This window comes from Carassius gibelio, chromosome A19 (assembly GCF_023724105.1).
Source record: "Carassius gibelio isolate Cgi1373 ecotype wild population from Czech Republic chromosome A19, carGib1.2-hapl.c, whole genome shotgun sequence".
Lineage (NCBI taxonomy): Eukaryota > Metazoa > Chordata > Actinopteri > Cypriniformes > Cyprinidae > Carassius > Carassius gibelio.
In genome coordinates, this window is record NC_068389.1 from 21,512,924 (window position 1) to 21,532,781 (window position 19,858).

The 19,858-nt window shown below is 36.4% G+C and overlaps 2 protein-coding genes and 2 long non-coding RNA genes across 9 annotated transcripts; 2 read left to right on the forward strand and 2 right to left on the reverse strand.

Annotated features, from left to right (window-relative positions):
• Positions 1-885: 885 nt before the first annotated feature.
• LOC127935657 (uncharacterized) lies at positions 886-10,807 on the reverse strand. Its single transcript, XR_008148146.1, has 2 exons — positions 10,629-10,807; positions 886-1,761 (listed from the first exon to the last, which is right to left on the reverse strand). It is a non-coding gene; the product is annotated as an uncharacterized LOC127935657 (long non-coding RNA).
• Positions 2,558-8,955, reverse strand: LOC127935655 (C3a anaphylatoxin chemotactic receptor). The gene is made up of 3 exons (XM_052533738.1): positions 8,755-8,955; positions 7,549-8,068; positions 2,558-3,494 (listed from the first exon to the last, which is right to left on the reverse strand). Exons 2-3 carry the CDS (start codon positions 8,065-8,067, stop codon positions 3,000-3,002), a joined length of 1,014 nt encoding a protein of 337 aa, XP_052389698.1. The 5' UTR covers position 8,068; positions 8,755-8,955; the 3' UTR covers positions 2,558-2,999.
• A 1,147-nt stretch (positions 10,808-11,954) lies between the features above and the next one.
• Positions 11,955-19,731, forward strand: si:ch211-171h4.5 (sialoadhesin). 6 transcript variants are annotated; one of them, XM_052534089.1, is made up of 10 exons: positions 11,955-12,053; positions 12,330-12,379; positions 12,518-12,874; positions 13,770-13,930; positions 14,009-14,156; positions 15,692-15,961; positions 17,950-18,043; positions 18,242-18,260; positions 18,644-18,721; positions 19,454-19,731. In XM_052534089.1, exons 2-10 carry the CDS (start codon positions 12,334-12,336, stop codon positions 19,517-19,519), a joined length of 1,239 nt encoding a protein of 412 aa, XP_052390049.1. In that variant the 5' UTR covers positions 11,955-12,053; positions 12,330-12,333; the 3' UTR covers positions 19,520-19,731. The 6 variants fall into 6 exon arrangements, with proteins under 6 accessions (XP_052390049.1, XP_052390051.1, XP_052390052.1 ...); XM_052534091.1 differs by having other exon boundaries at positions 11,963-12,053; positions 12,333-12,379; XM_052534092.1 differs by lacking the exon at positions 19,454-19,731 and adding an exon at positions 18,842-19,357 and having other exon boundaries at positions 12,021-12,053; positions 12,225-12,379; positions 12,488-12,874.
• On the forward strand, positions 14,166-15,396 carry LOC127935882 (uncharacterized). The gene is made up of 2 exons (XR_008148195.1): positions 14,166-14,518; positions 14,624-15,396. It is a non-coding gene; the product is annotated as an uncharacterized LOC127935882 (long non-coding RNA).
• Positions 19,732-19,858: the final 127 nt, after the last annotated feature.

Sequence of the window (19,858 nt, forward strand, 5' to 3'; positions counted from 1 at the left end):
GACAAACAGGAAGAGGGAGGAGACAGATGAGCAAACACAGAAACATAGTTACACAATGTGTTTACTCTGTTATGCCTCTGAAGGAATTCAAGGGAAAATTTGCTAAAAATAAATCAATCAATAAAAAATGAATGTGAATTTGTTTCTTCTTTGGAACAGATTTGGAGAAATGTAGCATTCAAATCACTTGCTCACCAATGGATAATCTGCAGTGAATGGGTGCCGTCAGAATCCAAACAGTCCAGACAGCTGATAAAAAAAAAAAATACAACTCCAGTGCTTCAATTAATGACTTGTGAACAAAGAAAAAAAAAAAAGGATGTGTGTATACAAAAGAAAAGCATCATTAAAGTGATTTAACTTTAACCTGTGGAATAAACCAAAATACCAGTCTATAATCCATAATAACATTGTCTTCAGTGAAAAAGTCCATTCCTAAACCCAATACCCTCTCATGATTCAGACGAGAAAACGTTTTCTCTGGAGAAAGCAGAAGCCGTAGTTGAGCCAATAACAACAGTCTGGAGCGACGATGAACTTTTTTTATTACAAACACACAGATTGTGGATTACTTACATTACTTGTTCATTTTTATCACAATATCTATAGGATATTCCATTGGTTCTAAAGTATCCATTGGTGAGCAAGTAATGCTAAATTTCTCCAAATCTGTTCCGATCTTGGATGGCCCGAAGATGAGTATATTTTCAGGAAATTTTTCATTTTTGAGAGGACTGTACCTTTAAAGTATATGATGTATATAATTACATTACTCTCAATAAAGCATCATAGTGACTTTAATTCAAAATATAATTTTCTTTTCTGAATTTTGAAAGTAAAGAATTCATAAAATGCTAATACTGATAGTAATACTACTAATAATGATTGTTATAAGTGTGCATAATGTTTCATTAAACAGTATCTATTCAAGTACTTATGGTCTATTTAGCATACCCCAATATTTGCATATAATTTCCATGTCTGTTTCACTTTTTCAGTGTGCCTTATTTTATTAAGCTTTTGCTTCCATCCTGTTTCAAATTCCCCATGGATTTTGTTTTCAGTCAGTTAAAATGAAAATTGTCTGAAGTGGTTTCCAACCTCACATCAGATGTAAAACCGATCAGGCATGACATTATGACCACCTTCCTAATATTGTGTTAGTCCCCATTTTGCTGCCAAAACATCGCTGAACCGTCGAGGCATGGACTCCATTAGACCCCTGAAGGTGTGCTGAGGTGTCTTGCACCAAGATATTAGCAACAGATCATTTAAGTCCTGTAAGTTGTGAGGTAAGATCTCCATGGATCTGACTTGTTTGTTCAGCACATCCCACAGATGCTCGATCAGATTGAGAGCCAAGTCAACATCTCAAACTTGTTGTGCTCCTCAAACCATTCCTGAACCATATTTGCTTTGTGGCAGGGCACATTATCCTGCTGAAAAAGGCCACAGCCACCAGGGAATACTATTTCCATGAAAGGGTGTACATGGTCTGCAGTAATGCTTAGGTAGGTTGTACATGTCATCCACATGGATGGTAGGACACAAGGTTTCCCAGCGGAACATTTACCCAAAGCATCACACTGCCTCCTCCAGCTTGCCTTCTTCCCATAGTGCATCCTGGTGCCATGAGTTACTCTGGTATTCCATGTGATGTAAAAGAAAAAGTGATACATCAGACCAGGCCACCTTCTTCCATTATTGTGTGCTATGCAGCCTCATACACAACAAACTGTGATGCACTGTGTATTCTCACACCTTTCCACCAGAGCCAGCATTAACTTCCTGAGCAGTCTGAGCTATAGTAGCACACAGGCCAGCCTTCACTCCCCAAGTACATACTGATTGGTGTAATTGGTTGAATGCTGTTTGTGTTTATATTTAATGTTTATTAACATTCACTAAAATCTATTTGTTATGGCATTAAAAGCAGTAGTGTCAGATAGCACACATACTGTACGTCTGCAAGATGTCTGTTAAAGATCTCTTGATCTGGAAAGCATCTGCTGTCTAAAACCTCTGTCAGACGTCTTTCAGATGTCAGTTTTACATACATTCTAAATCATAAACATCTTAAAGACATCAAATAGACATCTATTTGACATCTAAAAGGAAACGTCCTATAGACTTATTGCAGATGAGCAAACGCTCTAAAAAATACGTCTTGCAGATGTAATTGCAGACGTCAAATTGACGTCTCCAAGATGTACGTGTGCTACCAGGGATTGATTGTGACATTTTGTTAAGCATTTGTTTTCTGTGAAAGTGGTTTCATCCACTACAACTTATTTAAAAAGAGTCTGTGGTGCCAACTAATGCTGAGACACAGTATTACAGGAAAAAAAAAACAAATAATAAAAAAATTATAAAAAATAAAAATATCTGCTCAGAGCCTTTGCAAATATGGCCGCGGAATGAACATTGAAAGGGACTTTGAGTAAGTCCAGAGAATAAAAAAAAAGTGTAGGACATCTTGATCAAAGAAGAGGAACACAGGTCTATGGTTTTGGCAGTCTTAATATGAAGTGAATTACTCTACACTAAATCAAGAGACTTTCTCAGGAAACCTGTTCACAGTTTATTAGCTTTGGAGGAAGGAAATGTACAGGTAGCTGCTAAACAGTGGCTTAAATGTTAATGCTAAGACGTCACAGAAGCAGACTTGTGAAAACCATTGTTTCGAAATCTAAAGCTTATCAAAAGCAAGAATCAATTTGCTCTGCAAGTGTCAAAATCTTACAAACATACATGTTCATTTCATAATTATTTTTAGGTTTTCACAATAAAAGTTCTTAATTATGAAGACTACTCTTATTGAATGTTTTCTTTTTATGTTTTCTATTAAAACGTTCTTAATTCGATTATTTCAGAGATAGTCTTGTAGTATGATTGTCGAAAAAGAAAAAATTCACACTTCACACGGCCTCCCCTGATACTGCTAAAAAGCAAAAATTACATTACGTTACACTGAAACTTTTTTTAAATTTAGTCATGCCCTACAGTCTGTCTCGAACAATCTCTGCAGTCTTTGGAAATGAATTACAGCTTTCTTCCCCGATGCCTTCCTGGGGGTGCAAAGTGTGGCCTTCTTCCGTAAGTGCTCTGCGTAAAATCCCTGATATACTTTGTCTGAAGCGTTGCCTAACATCCAGTCCCATGCAGAAGTACAGCACTGGGTTGACACAGCTGTTGAAAAACGCAAAGCCCTTAGTAATAGACAGGCCCACTTTAACAGCTTGGCTCTTCTTGTATACCATCTTGACAAGCAGTAGGCAGTGGTAGGGACCCCAACATATGAAAAAGGCAAAGACAAGTCCAGCAAGAATACGGAGAGGCCTCGTTTTACCAGAAAACCTTGTTCTGCGTATACCAAAGCCAGCTAGAATGTAGCAGCACAGGATGACCAGGAAGGGCAACAGGAATCCACATAAGAAGCGAATGATGTACAAAGCTTTCTCTGCTGAATTGTCACTCTTTGATGCTTCTTTCTCCTGCAAAACGTAAATAAGATTTTTAATATATGGCGAACAATTTCACATTTATGCTAAAAGAAAGTACATGTGTAAAGAGATGGTTCACACAAAAATGAGAACTGACATTATTTATTCATCTGATTAGTCACATTCAGCTGTATGTAAATAAGAATGAATAAGATACATTCACACTGTCAGTTTTCTGGATTGACAACCGCAATTACTTAGGTCTGAGCCTGGAAATGATTGTACTGTTTCTTAACATCAATACCGATTGTTCAGCTGATGTTATTCTGAAAAAACTAAAAATTAATTTCAGTAGACAAAAACTCCATCAAACTCTTTTTAAATTCGTGACTTCTGAAAATTACATTTGAATTTTATACAGTGTGTGCCATTTTAAAAGACTGTTAGAAGAAGATATGAAGATAAATATCAAAGATGATGACGTCCAAAACAGCAAAATCTTATCAAATTTGACATGTCAGAAGTTCAGCTGAGGTGCAGTTTCTTCTTTCAAATCTTAATTATTGGACAGCAGTTTCTATACTTCTGTAAAGAGCGGACAATTTGAGTTGTGCGTAGACTGCCAAACTGACGGGAGCAGCTCCGGTGGAGGACAGTAACTGGATCTACTACAGATGACAGTTTATATCAAAGTCCCTTTAAGGCAACGATTCTTAACTCCAGTCCAGCCTGCTCTGCACATTTTGTGTTTCTCTTATGGCTTCAGACGTTTGTTCTATTCAAATGTAAGTGCCCTGCGAAGTGGACATCAAAGGATATTCCGCCATGATTCCAGTTTGAAGCGAATGTGTATGTTCTATTCAAAGTGCACTGAAGTGTGAAGTGGGGCACTATTGAAGTCATTTAACTCGGTGGGCATTTTTGAAACAATTAAAAAATTATTACACAGTGTTGAAGTATTAATTATAAATGATTTATCCCTGCACATCACTATTTAAAAAAAATTCATTTGAACTTGTTATCTTCAATCAAAAACATTAAACCCCCCCCCTCCCCTCAACGATATCTTTCTCAAGACCTTAGACTTGGAAAAGTGGTTGGACTATACTGATTATGCAATGACCAGGCTTTTAGCACCCTTCCATGGGAGTTTAATTGATAGGCGATCTGACCAATCATAATGCTTTTTCAGGCATTTTTCAAGTTTTGTCCAACTTCCAAATCACACAGGAAATTTAATAGAATAATGTCAGCAGAGTCAAACCTAAAAATAGTGTTTTGACATCTTTCCACAGTTGAGACAACATAACTTCTGATGTTCATTCATGTGTATTTCATGCTATAACTAGCAGGAACACTGATAGCATTCATACATCTTGGAGACGTCTATTTGACGTATGCTTTTTCATCTGCAAGACAACATTTTTTTGAGTGTTTGCTCATGTGCAATCTTTCAGATGTCAGTTTTACATAAATTCTGAATCATAAACATCTTAATGACATCTAATAGAAATCAATCTGACATCTAAAAGGAAACGTCGACATATTGCACATGAGCAAACACTCTAAAAAATACATCTTGCAGACGTAAATGCATGACGTCAAATAGACGTCTCCATGATGTACGTGTGTTACCAGGGTGCTTTCCAGATCAGGAGATCTTTAACAGACATCTTGCAGACGTACATACAGTACATGTGCTATCTGGGAAGTGATCGATTCACATTTTGGCCCGTTTGAATTTCTTTAAAAAAAATATGTTTTTTATAATTGGAAAAAGTGTAACGGCTAACTTGTATCATGTGAGGCACCTCAGCCAATCATACAGGCCTCTGATCTCCTTCGCTGCATACCGCCAATGCATATCTATATACACAGCCTTAGCATTAGCCCTTATGTCTTTTGGCTAAAGGTTGCAGGCTTGCTTTCCAGGGGCTTTGACCATAGTCCACTGACATTAATCCTACTCTCCTGTCTGTCAGAAAAAATGCCAGATTGGCCAGACTGCATCTTAATCAAACTCCTAGTGAAGGGTGAAGTCCCGCCCTACATTCCAGAAGCTGCTTCACTTGGATATACATCACAATAGGGAAGAAAAGACTATCACAACTTCTGTTTCATGCCGACTTTAAAAAAAAAAAAAAAAAAAAAAATGTTGCATTTATAATTTTGTTCAGGGTATAATCACTACAGCTGTAAATCACGGTTTAATCAGAAGCAGAGTGTGAACACAGACAGAGTGTGAACACAAGCATGGGACCGTTTAAAAGCAGCTGTCTAAAAGTAATGGATGAAATAGTCTAAATAGTTTTGGCTATTTGACCCCATGCCTGTCACCCGTCTGACCCAGACCGCATCTGACACATAAATATTATTCCACCCGTTACATCAAATATTAGCGGTTCACCCGTTGGGTACCTGCCCGCATGCAGGACTCAAGGCTGGACCAGCAAGTGCACATGCTCAGTACTAGTGCATGTCTCAGAACACTGTTTCAATAGCAACAGGGATTCTTTACAGCAGCTGCACTGATTCACTGACTTTACCGATTAGCGATTGGCTCTTGGGTGGGGAGGGGGCTATATTAAGCATTGAATTTTTTCCCATTAAAAACTATACAAGTGACACGTCTTGGGTATTCTATAGTCTTTGTTTATATCTCTGTCTCTGTAAGGAACCAAACATGAGAACTCCTAACAGTGCTCTTTTGCACTGTTCAATGTGACATTCAGTACTAGATGTCCAGTACTTCCATTCAAACAGCATTGGCTTTATCGAAAATACAGTTGAGTCCTAAAAATTTACTGGTGAAAGTTCAGTTATAAGGTGCGGCCACACTTTGAACGTGCAAAATTATTTCGGACGCCGCTGCGAATATGGGCGGGAGCAAGATATAACTGTTTCCCCTCAGTTATCACAACGGCGTCAAAAGGGTCTTATTATATTGTACTCTCTGTCTTTCTCTCTCTATAAATATATACACACTTAACAATAAAAAATTATAGAACGTGTCCTCATTCAAATGTACCATCTGTTCCTGTTTCCATTGACACTGCGAACCATGCGGCTTCTTTTTTTATTATCTTTTAAATATGTATCATATGAAATAGGATGCTGCGCTACGGCTAAAATTAGCATTTCCTTCATTTTTTTATTTCTGTACAGAGAGGTCACGCAGTATCGATCATCTACTGGTCACACGACTTCATGTGATGCGAATTCGCAGGTCAGAGTTCACCAAACTTGAACTTTCGAACGCAGCGAAATGCGAAACTTTTCGCATGAAGGTGCGGTCACACTAGCCTTTGAACGTGCAAAATTATTTCGTTCAACGCTGCAAATATGGGCGGGGGCAAGTTATAATGGTTTCCACTCAGTTATCACAACATGGGTTAATCTGTGCTTTTACTGTGTCTTTGGCGACTGCGTCGAAAGCGTCTTATTATATTGTACTCTGTCTCGCTCTCTCTCTCTCTATAAATAAATACACACTAAACAATAAAAAAATATAGAACATGTCCTCATTCAAATGTGCCATCTGTTCTTGTTTCCATTGACACTGCGAACCATGCAGCTTCTTTTTTTATTATCTTTTAAATATGTATTATATAAAATAGGATGCTGCGCTACGGCTAAAATTAGCACTTCATTTTTTAATTTCTGTACAGAGAGGTCACGCAGTGACGTATCGATCATCTACTGGTCACACGACTTCACGTGATGCGAATTCGCAGGTCAGAGTTCACCCAACTTGAATTTTCGAACGCAGCGAAATGCAAAATTTTTCGCATGCTCCTGCGTTTCCGGTCTGACGCATTCGCATGCGTATGAATGGAAGTCAATGGAACGAAAAGTGCAGTGTGACCGCCCCTATAGAATGCGGCTGTAAATCCAATAAATAACCGAAATGTGTGTGAATGTAATCAAATTCATATTTTTCCTGTTTTGCCTGTTAACAATGAATGTTACTCATATAAATAAATTATTCAACCAATTATTGAATCCAATATTATGATTTATGCCATATTATTTTTGGATATTTGGATTTTGGATATTTATTGGTAACCATTTTTAAATTCAGACAGAATTCCAAAGTTGTTCTGACCTCCATTGAGCACTTGCTCAAATTTTTGTCATCAGGGTAGACCTGCCGGTAAACATAGTATGGTGAACTAAAGATCACTGCCACGATCCAAACTCCCACACTGACCACACGAGCAGCACATAACGTCCGTCGTTCTCTGGTGAACAATGGACGCCAGATACAGAGCACTCGATCCACACTGATGACAGCCAGAAGAAAAACACTGCAGAACATGTTGGTGTACTTGAAGAAACCACTGAACTTGCAGATAATGGGTCCAAAAGGCCAGTGGTCAAAAAAAAGTTTTCTGAGCAGTAAAGGTACAAGGGTAAAGCAGAAGATCAGGTCTGCTACAGCGAGATTGACCAGCCATACATTAGTGACGTTGGGCTTCAGACGCTTGCTAGCCACCCAGATGACCAAAGAGTTCCCAGTGATGCCGATGATAATGGTAATGGTGTAGAGGATAATGGTAATATTATTCATAATGGCAGTATTGTCCACTGTATCGTGCGATGGAAGACTTGTATTGGAGGCCATTCTGAGAGACAAATAAAAGTTATATATAGTATTTTTGTTTAAATTAAGCATTTTAATTAATACACAGATTAAATAACCAGATTAGCCAAAGCCACCAGTTCAATTCTCAGAAAATACATGTACATATGAAATGATACCTTAAATGTGTAAAATATGTTTAAATAATTCCCAAAAACTATAAGAAGTTAGTAAATATGAGTACAAGAATATGAGCATCTACATGTTATTCCTATTAATTCACCTCGTTCCTTGTAAATTTATGGAGTGGTTATTAAAATATTATTTAAGTACAATTGACATTATAGTTTAAATATTTATATTTATTTTAAATTTAACTTAAACTAGTCATATGGGGCTCTCACATGAAAGAAGCCACCCAGCTTTTACTCAGAGTCTGTTTCAAAATATCTGTCTGAAACTTGCTTTGCATCAGAGTTTTGGTTCTCCTTTCTTGTTAAAATAGAAAGCAGTAGTACACAGGAATAAGAAAAACTCATGAAGCATAACAATTGAAGACAGAGATGGGCAATTTAGCAGCTTATGTTTGAAAAAGATCATTAAATGAGTAGTACATAAAAAAACTAAAATGCAAAAAAACCATCACTCAGCACTGATTGCAGTGAAAATTATAGTTAAAAAATAATAATAATTAAAAACTGTATTCTGAATTGATGTGGGTGTTCTTACCTCAGTGAAAGTTTGCTCAAAGAACCACTGCAAAGTAATTTGTGAATGTGTCCAGCAGAGACCGAGTCTGAGTGTTAGAGCATGTTTAGCATGCAGGCAAATAAAAGAGGGATGGGTTCATCGACATCACTTCCAGCTATTTTTCCCTCTTAACCCTTTTCTCCCATGAACGTGATTATTAAGTGTCTTTTATAGAAGAAGACAAGACAAACAGGAAGAGGGAGGAGACAGATGACCAAACACAGAAACATAGATACATAATGTGTTTACTCTATTATGCCTCTGAAATAATTTAAGGGAAAATAAAAATAAAGAAAAAAGTCTTATCCATCTTACATCCAAGATGTAAATGAATTAGTTATTTATTGGAACAGATTTGGCATTAAAATCACTTGCTCACCAATGGATAATCTGCAGTGAATGGGTGCCGTCAGAATGAGAGTACAAACAGCTGATTAAAAAAACACAACACAACTCCAGTGCTTCAATTAATGACTTGTGAACAAAGAAAAAAAAAGAAGAAGGATGTATGTGTACGAAAGAAAAGCATCATTAAAGTGATTTAACTTTAACCTGTGGAATAAACCAAAATACCAGTCTATAATCCATAATAACATTGTCTTCAGTGAAAAAGTCCATTCCTAAACCCAATACCCTCTCATGATTCAGACGAGAAAACATTTTCTCTGGAGAAAGCAGAAGCCGTAGTTGAGCCAATAACAACAGTCTGGAGCCATGATGAACTTGTTTATTACAAACACACAGATTGTGGATTATTTACATTACTAGTTGGATCTAGTTTACTGGATCTAAAGTATCCATTGGTGAGCTAAATTTCTACAAATCTGTTCCGATGAAGAAACAAACTCATCTACATCTTGGATGGCCTGAGGGTGAGTAAATTTTCAGGAACTATTTTTGAGAGGACTGTATCTTTAAAGCATATGATGTATATAATTACATTCCTGTCAATAAAGCTTCATAGTGACTTAATATAATTTTCTTTTCTGAATTTTGAAAGTAAAGAATTAATAAAATGCTTATACTGATAGTAATACTATAATAATGATTCTTATAAGTGTGCATAATGTTTCAACAGTATCTATTCAAGGTCTTATGGTCTATTTAGCATACACCAATATTTGCATATAATTTTCATGTCTGGTTCATTTTTTCAGTGTGCCTTATTTTATTTAGTTTTTGCTTACATCCTGTTACAAATTCCCCATGTATTTTGTTTTCAGTCAGTTAAAATGAAAATGTTCTGAAGTGGTTTCCAACCTGACACCAAGCTATTAGCAACAGATCATTTAAGTCCTGTAAGTTGTGAGGTAAGATCTCCATGGATCTGACTTGTTTGTTCAGCACATCCCACAGATGCTCGATCAGATTGAGATCCAAGTCAACATCTCAAACTTGTTGTGCTCCTCAAACCATTCCTGAACCATATTTGTTTTGTGGCAGGGCACATTATCCTGCTGAAAAAGGCCACAGCCACCAGGGAATACCATTTCCATGAAAGGTCTGCAGTAATGCTTAGGTAGATTGTACATGTCATCCACATGGATGGTAGGACACAAGGTTTCCCAGCGGAACATTTACCCAAAGCATCACACTGCCTCCTCCAGCTTGCCTTCTTCCCATAGTGCATCCTGGTGCCATGAGTTACTCTGGTATTCCATGTTATGTAAAAGAAAATGTGATACATCAGACCAAGCCACCTTCTTCCATTACTGTGTGGTTCGATTCTGATTCTCACGTGCCCACTGTTGGTGCTTTCGGCTGTGGACAGGGGTCAGCATGGGCACCCTGACTGGTCTGCGGCTATGCAGCCTCATACACAACAAACTGTGATGCACTGTGTATTCTGACACCTTTCCACCAGAACCAGCATTAACTTCCTGAGCAGTCTGAGCTATAGTAGCACACGGGCAAGCCTTCACTCCCCAACTACATACTGATTGGTGTAATTGGTTGAATGCTGCTTGTGTTTATATTTAATACTTATTAACATTCACTAAAATCTACTTGTTATGTCATTAGAACCATTAGTATCAGGAACTTAAAAAACAATTGTGGCGTTTAGTTGTTTTTTTGGTGAAAGTGGTTTCCTTAGACTGTATGTGTGGTTTCATGTTTTTAACTAATTTAAAAAGAGTCTGTGCTGCCACCTAACGCTGAGATACATACTACAGAAAATAAAAAAAGGAAAAAAAAATCTGAGGTCCGACAGTCAGAAAAATGTGGATGATAATAGATAGATAGATATAACTATATGGTAGTTATATTGTTTAAGGTCTTTAATTTATTTATTTTCACAATGCTAAATTCAAGAAATAATAACGTAAATCTGAAAGTTAACTTAAGACTAGTAATAAAATAATAATAATAAAAAAAGAAATTGTTTTATTGCAGTGAAGCTTGAAAATTAGTTTGAAAAAACGATGTCTTTACAGTTTAACCTAAATTTGAAGTAAATATGGGTACAAAAAACATTTAAAAAAGAAAACAAAAAATGCATTTGATATGTTAAAGTAAAAGTACAGCAACAAGATTATAAGCAGAAAAGCATTGTGTATAAAATGTGCTGTTTACTTGTGAATACTTAACTGTACATTATACAGCTCTATAGAATACTTCATTCTACTTGAATCAATTAATATCTTTAAAAGCCATCAAAATGAGCCAGATATCTCCATATCATTAGCACCTACATACCAAAACTTCCAGTTTGATTCCTATCTATATTCTATGTTTCTTTACAGGAAGGTTTGTTTGTGTATCATTCGCCTGATTTGTAGACAGTATTTTCTGATTTATAGCGTGACAAAAAAAAGTTATATACAAAATCTCCAATATAAATCTAATATATCAATAAAAAGAAAAAATAGTACTGAACCTATGTCCAATGTTCAGATTTAGGCTATGTTATATAAAAATGTATGTAAACTTACACATACCTAATTAGATCATTTTCATACTTCAACATAACTTTTGAGGAAACATGTAATGCAAAACTGTGCAAAATAAATGTGCTGTGCTTAATCAACCAAGGAAGTGTGGTGAAATTCATAGTTTTTTAAACAATATTCACTTGTGGTGTCTTGCCTTAAAAAGCCTCCCAACCATATTATACATAAAAATCACGTTTGACCTTAAGAAGAAGAAATGCATTTTGTAATCCAGTAGTTTTCATTTCTTTTTTTACATAACTACTGATGAAACTCCAGTATTTCCAGTGTTCCTCTTTTATTTCATTTGTTAAATTTTGAAGTGAACGTCTGACAGCTCCGCATATGGTAAGAGTTTACAGTTATTTATGATTATAAACCAAATATTCAGTAGTCTAGTATTAATTTAATCATTTAATTAGTTTTTTATATTCTGTGTTACTCTACAATCTATGTGTGCTACATGTCTTTTTCTGTACATAAAAAAATCAATACAAATGTACAAATATAATTTTGCAGTTATATAGCAACTGATTATTAGCAAACACAATGCCAAAATGCCAACAGAGGATATAACATTCAAAGCAACATCTGTTTACATGACTAAAAGTGATCATTTCTCAGCAGTATGAGTGGACTTAAAGTCCTGGTTGTCATAATCTGGATGTTGAGAGGTGAGAGACTTGCTTTTGTTAATCTGTTAGGTTTGAAATATTAGTGCTAAATTAATCAATGAACAAATACTGAATATATGAGTTTCTCGGATGTTATAAGGAATGTAGAATGTGCCCTGTGTGTTTTGATTTATGCAGGTGCTGCCAGCAACAAATGGGAAATTAAGATGCCTAAGAAAATAGACGCGATAAGTGGCTTATGTGTTCAAATTCCATGTCAGTTTGAGATCCCCGACTCATTCAAACAATCCCTAAACAATCTTGTTGAAGGAATTTGGAAAAAAATAAGCGCAGAGGGGCCAAACGTGCTTAGTTCAAAAACGACAGTGTCTCTTCTAAAAGGAAATGTGATTGGCAACATCTCGGACAAAAATTGCACCACTGTGTTCTACAGCTTTCCTGATGGATTCAGTGAAACATTTTTCTTCAGACTTCAGGGTCCTGAACCTCTCTTGTACACATTTCAGCAAGGAATAAACATCACAGTCCATAAAGGTAGGAATGCTTATTTTCAAAATATACAAACAAAAAAAGCCAAAAATATATATATATACACTGTATGTTGTGATATAGTGGTCAAAAGAATAAATATCTTGCAGAATATGCAAAATATGAATTATTTTACCAAAATGAGAGGGATCGAAAATGCGTGTTATTTCATATTTAGTACTGTCTTGAATAACAAATTTTACATAAGAGATGTTCAGGTTCAAACATGATGCAGTTTTACTTATTTGTTTAAATTTATATATTTTTTTCACTTAGTACTGATCTTCTGAAGCTACAGGACATAATTGCATGTTTCCTATGAGGAAAGTAAATAAGTAAAATTGACCCTGATCTTTGAAGATCTCTGAAATCCCCCCCCCCCCCAGCTCTTAACGCACTGTGTTTCCTTCTGAACCATAGGGGTGTTTGAAACGTTTGTAATAATTGCATATGACTCCCTCAGTTGTCAGTGTGAAAAGACTGCAGCATGAACATCATTCAGTTACAGGTTCCAATATGCAAAATATATACTGTATATATATATATATATACATATATATATATATATATATATATATATATATATATATATATATATATATATATATATATATATATATATAAAAATAAATAAATATATATATATATATATATATATATATGTGTGTGTGTGTGTGTGTGTGTGTGTGTGTGTGTGTGTGTGTGTGTGTGTGTGTGTGTGTAAGATATTTTGAATATATGTATATCAGAATATAATATTGACAAAATATATTGCAGCGAATATTTTATATTTATCCCAAATTTTAAGACTGGAAATGTATTTTTATGCCCCTTGCATTTATTTATTGCTGCATGGGTCTGTTGGACACACTAATGTGTTTACTCTCTTCTCAATTATAAGATGTTCCCCCGCCTATCTTGAGCCCATATGTTCAGGTGATGGAAGTTCTAGAGGGCACCAGGTTGACACTGACCTGCTCCACTGTGATCTCATGTCCCTCAGTCCAACCTCAGTTGCAATGGAACCCACAGCTAGGAGAAAAGCTCACACCAGCCCTACAGGTGAAATGGAGAATGAGTAATGTAAATGACACAGTTCTGTATCCTGAAATGTAATATAATCCTTGTATTTTTCTTAAGGAGGATGAATTTGGACAGACACTATTGGCCTCCTCTCAGATGTTCAATGTGACTCCCCTAAATGACCAGCTGAAAATCTCCTGCTCTGTTTTGTACTATCAGGGCGCCAAAAGACCAGCTGAAACCAGCATTACCCTTAGAGTGTTGTGTATGTAAAACAGACAAAAAAAGCAATCATAAAGCATAAAATATCTTATTTCTGAGTGAATATTATCATGAGTATTGTACTTTGCATTTTGTTTTTTACCATTTTGACAAATGATGGTGTCCAAAAGTACATACAATAAGCTTCAGCTTTTTGTATTTATTTTAATTCAGTTAAATTTACAACCCCAATTCCAAAAAAGTTGGGACACTACATATTGTGAACAAAAACAGAATGCAATGATGTGGAATTGTCATGATGGAAAATGCAAGATCTTCCCTGAAAGAGATGACGTCTGGATGGGAGCATATGTTGTTCTAGGACTTGGATATACCTTTCAGCATTGATGGTGCCTTTCCAGATGTGTAAGCTGTCCATGCCACACACACTCATGCAACCCCATACCATCAGAGATGCAGGCTTCTGAACTGAGCACTGATAACAACTTTGGTTGTCCTTGTCCTCTTTAGTCTGGATGACATGGCGTCCCAGTTTTCCAAAAAGGACTTAAAATTTTGATTCGTCTGACCACAGAACAGTTTTCCACTTTGCCACAGTCCATTTTAAATGAGCCTTGGCCCAGAGAAAATGCCTGCGCTTCTGGATCATGTTTAGATATGGCTTCTTTTTTGACCTATAGAGTTTTAGCCACCATGGGGAATGGTACGGCGGATTGTGTTCACCGAAAATGTTTTCTGGAAGTATTCCTGAGCCCATGATGTGATTTTCATTACAGTAGCATTCCTAAGGGCCCGAAGATCACGGGCATCCAGTATGGTTTTCTGGCCTTGACCCTTACGCACAGAGATAGTTCCAGATTCTCTGAATCTTTGGATTATATTATGCACTGTTGATGATGATTACTTCAAACTCTTTGCAATTTTTCTCTGAGAAACTCCTTTCTGATATTGCTCCACTATTTTTCGACGAAGCATTGGGGTAATTGGTGACCCTCTGCCCATCTTGACTACTGAGATTCACTGCCAGTCTGAGAGGCTCTTTTTATACCCAATCATGTTGCCAATTGACCTAATAAGTTGCAAATTGGTCCTCCAGCTGTTCCTTACACGTACATTTAACTTTTCGGGCCTCTTATTGCTACCTGTCCCAACTTTTTTGAAATGTGTAGCTCTCATGAAATCCAAAATGAGGCAATATTTGGCATGACATTTCAAAATGTCTCACTTTTAACATTTAATATGTTATCTATATTCTATTGTGAATAAAATATAAGTTTATGAGATTTGTCAATTATTCCATTCCTTTTTTACTCACAATTTGTACAGTGTTCCCACTTTTTTGGAATTGAGTTTGTAATCAAAAATATATTTTAATTATATTACCAGAGTAGCATTTTGAATTAAAAGTTCAATTTAAATATTAACATGAATTTCAGAATGTAAAACCTGATAATGATATTCAGCATGATTCAAAAATGATCAAAAGGAAATCTGCTGGACTTTTGGACCCCATTGTATGAAATTTTCTGATCAAGTTTTATGTACCATTAAAGGAAACTGGTCAAACTTCTCTTTCAGATGCTCCCAGAAACACCATAGCCCTGGTCAGTCCATCGGATCCAGTGTATGAAGGCAGTATGGTGGTGCTGAGCTGTCATAGTGATGCCAACCCTGCAGTTCAGCGCTATGAGTGGTACAAAGACAGTGGATCTGGAAAGCTAGAGTTACAGAATCAAGGACAGACTCTAACATTGATAGCCAAAAGTACCGTTCAGGGTCTGTATGTCTGTAGGGTCCACAACATCCACGGGACCGACCGATCAAGACCTGTCGCTGTAGGCATAAATAGTAAATATCTTTCTGTTTGCATAAACTTTACTAAGTTAACCTTACACTTCTTTGAAGCTAGCTCTTTTTTAACTTTTTCCAGTGAGTAGTAGCATAGCGTGATAAACCATAGTATGGACTGTATAAAAACATGGACGTAGTGTCCGAGACAACACCTGTAGTTTTTGGAAGAGCATTTTTGAAGTGCAAAGTGGGTGGAGTGTCCATCACCATCTTGGCAACACGTCATCACGCGTCACTCCCGGATAATTGAAAATGGGCAGGAGCTGGTTGCTGAAGCCATGCCCAACTAGCTCGACAGCAGTGTCAGCAGTGGCAATCCACCTACTCAAGTGGCCACACCCAGGCTAAATATAATTTAAAATGGACGTGTCATAAAAAAGATTTACCCTCCTCACGGTTGTCGTGAAGGGAAAAATTTGCTATATAGACCAAAATACTTTTTATGAACCAGGCTTTAAACCAAGCGGCAACCTCCCACTCTCTCGTGAAGCCTACACAGTGACTAAGTGACTACAACTGCAATTCATCGACTGGCCGCTGGAGGCTGGCTGCAAAAGGCAGTTAATACCATAGACTTGCATGTTAAAATGCCCAAAAATACAGCAGAAAAAAAAACATGTTTACAGCCTGGTACAAAAAGTGGGTTTGGTCTAATTTTGCACTTCATGACAGCCTTGAGGGGGGTGAATTTTTTCACTCATCTGTTTAAATTATATGGAGGATTGCCACTGCTGTCACTGGGGTCAAACTAGGTGGGTGTGGTTTCAGCAACCAGCTCCCGCCTTTTTGACCAATTTTGATTATCCAGGGGTGACACGCTGCCAAAATGGCAATGGCCCGCTCTGCCTACTTTTGGCTTCAGAAATGCTCTTCAGGATTTTGCGTCCATGTTTTTATACATTCTTTGCTTTGAAAACTTTTTTATGCTGTAAAGTTGTGCATTTTAACATGGGGAGTGTATGAGATTGAATCCCTTTTGAAGCCAGCCTCTAGTGGCCAGTCGATGAATTACAGTTTAAGTCACTTCCATGTTGGCTTCATGAGAGAGAGTGGGAGGTTGCCGCTTGGATAAAACTGAGCAATCTCAAGTAATAATTTAATATACTTAACATAGTATGTAATCTCTTTCTCATTCGAGCCATGGGATGTCCAGTTCAAGCTGTAAAAAATTATTCATGACAATTCATTTAAGTCCTTGCAAAGATTGTAGCATGTCTTCTGTCTTCTCTCTGTATATATAGAGATAGCAGCTTCAGTTAACTGCTTTTCAATAGTAAGAAATAGCTGTAAACAAAAAACTTCAGTCAATATCAAACAGAAGAAACGACATGTCAAACCATAATGTGAACAATGAAGAATTCCAGTGAGTTGCCACTGAAAATATTGATTACTGTGTCAACACTTGGGCTTATTCAGTTCAAGGGGTAAGAAAATGTTTGTTTGCATTCACCCCTTGATGTTAAATCCAAACTTTTTTGTTTTCTAGTTCAAATGTCCAGGAGCTTATCGTATGCTTTCTTTTCATCATCTTGGACATCTTTATGTGTCATTGATCCATAATCACTTTAGTACAGTGATTTAATCTATGCTTGACTAATGGGGAAGTGATTCATGCTGACAGACTCTTTGGAAAAATTGGTGGCTGTGTTGATGTGGCTGCATAGGGAGCAGTAACTGGACATACCATCAGTTCCTGGTGTAAACAAGCAATTAAATCAGAAACGACTTAAAAACCACAACAAAATACATTCATTTGAGTATCAGTGGGCAATTAGTTAGTGTAAACTTGCTAAGCTTCAGAATGTTCATTCTCAGACCATTTGTAACTGCATTGTGGAAACCAATGTGTTTGATGTGAACTTGAGTTATGTATCTTCTTGGGTATTCTGCTATGCAAGTATATTTAATAATATGTGTCTATGTGTCATAATATAGTGATATAAAATGAGCTACAGCTTTTTTTCTGTGTTTCTTGTCTGATTTAGGTTGCCAGTGCTCCATTGCATTGTACACTATATGTGGACTTCTGACTCTTTTCCTAATTCTTATTACTGCAGTGGATTTGGTTAAATACAAAAGGTGGGTTTTGTGAAGTGTTTACAAAAAACAAGATGTTTGCAATTCATATTGTGAAGTTCAGCCTGTTTTTATATATAATTCAGTGTAAGAAGATCAGCTGCGATGTACAGACGTTTATTTCCTTCAAACAAAACGTTTTAATTGCTACTTAATATATATGCCTATTATAATTATAATTTTGTTCTTCTTTTTTTTCAGCCTGTTAAACAGACTTGAAGTAAGTATGACATCAGCATAAATCAATTAAGCAGATAACAGATAAATCAAGCATTCTTGTTAGTTCAGACAGGCCTCATAGTCACGCTCTGCTTTCGCTTGTCTTAGCTTTCATGGAGTTTATAAAAAGGAAAGGGAATTTAGAACAGAGCCTTACCGCCAAATCTAACTTTGCAAGCATGCCAATAAAGGTGAAGTTAAAGGTTTGTCTATGGTCTTTGACTCAAGAGGTCCTGACTAAAACAGAATATCATAGCACAAACTTTGCTTTCAAGTAAATTCGTAGACACAAACTAGGGTTTGCAGGGTTTTTTATATAAAAGATGACATGGAGCAAATACAGCATTTGTCATTTTCAGTTGTATTTGTCTTTTGTACTGTTAGGTGTCTGAAAGCTTGCGAGGACCCATGACTTACTCCACCCTCCACGGGACCAGTGACACAGTGTACAATGTAATACAGGTCAGTGTTCTCATATACGTTTTTGCTCTGTTCATATTACATATTAAGTCTATATGCAGAAATACCTTTCCAAAAGTTTAGTATTTTAAAGGTTGATTTTTTTTTTAAAACTACACACAGAAAAAGAACACTTCTATTTGAACTTGGCATGCAAGTGTACTTTGAAAGATGCATTGAACACAGTTGAACTTCTTATTTCTCTGAAAAACAGCAGTTGTATTCCATGTAAGTTGTATTTAGACACTATGGGGCTTTTTTCATGACATAATTCGATCAACCGTTAAATCAACTGGCTGACTGGTAATCAATTTCCTGAGACAGGAAGTAGATAATAATTATTTCTCAGAAAACTAGAGTTGTGCAAGCATATTAAACTCTGATAGGCTGATCACTATTCTCTGCTGACGTGATGCATGTGCAAGAAAACATTCGCATTGGAGTGTGTGCTTGCAAGATAGAGGGGGGAAATTTGTCCTGATTTCATACGAATTGTGATGACACAATGCCAAAATGTCATCATTTGTCATATCCTGATGTTATTTTAACCTTTGTCCTCAAATATGTAAAAAAAAATATTCTTATCAAAAATACATTTTTCTTATCAAAATACATTGAGTTTATTGTGTGTGGGTGTGTGTGTGCATATTTGCATTTGTAATGCATATTTTTCAAATGTATAAGAGTGTTTTATAATGAGTGATGTGTGTATATAATGTATCCTCTTTGCTGCAGACAAGAGCCAGCAGAAGTGAAGACGACTATGAAAACAGAAACCTTGGTAAACCTCATCCCAAGTAGGAGTTGTGGCCTAGAAGCTAGCTAAATACTCAATAATGTGGTGCTTAGGTTGAAGATGCAGGTTCCAATCTCTCCTGAGGACTACATGTCTCCAGCCATTTTCCATAGCTATTTTTGATATATACTGTATACACACACATTGGAAAGAAGTCCCGTGCTAATGGTGCATTTATTTGATCAAAATAACAGTAAAATAACAATATTGGGAAATATTTGGAGTGATGTTTCATGTATTGTGAAATGTGTGTGTGTGTGTGTGTGTGTAGACATTGAAATTGTTACAAAATTTCCTGGTTTAGTACAGAAGCATCGATCTTCTTCTTTTACCACCACAATTTG

Coding starts and splice junctions, on each gene's coding strand:
- LOC127935655 (XM_052533738.1), bottom strand. CDS start 8,067: ATGGCCTCCAATACAAGTCTTCCATCGCACGATACAGTGGACAATACT. Junction 3,495..7,548: donor TGAGCAAGTGCTCAATGGAG/GTCAGAACAACT, acceptor TACGTTTTGCAG/GAGAAAGAAGCATCAAAGAG.
- si:ch211-171h4.5 (XM_052534087.1), top strand. CDS start 12,334: ATGAGTGGACTTAAAGTCCTGGTTGTCATAATCTGGATGTTGAGAG. Junction 14,157..15,691: donor CATTACCCTTAGAGTGTTGT/GTATGTAAAACA, acceptor CTTCTCTTTCAG/ATGCTCCCAGAAACACCATA. Junction 15,962..17,949: donor TGTCGCTGTAGGCATAAATA/GTAAATATCTTT, acceptor TGTCTGATTTAG/GTTGCCAGTGCTCCATTGCA.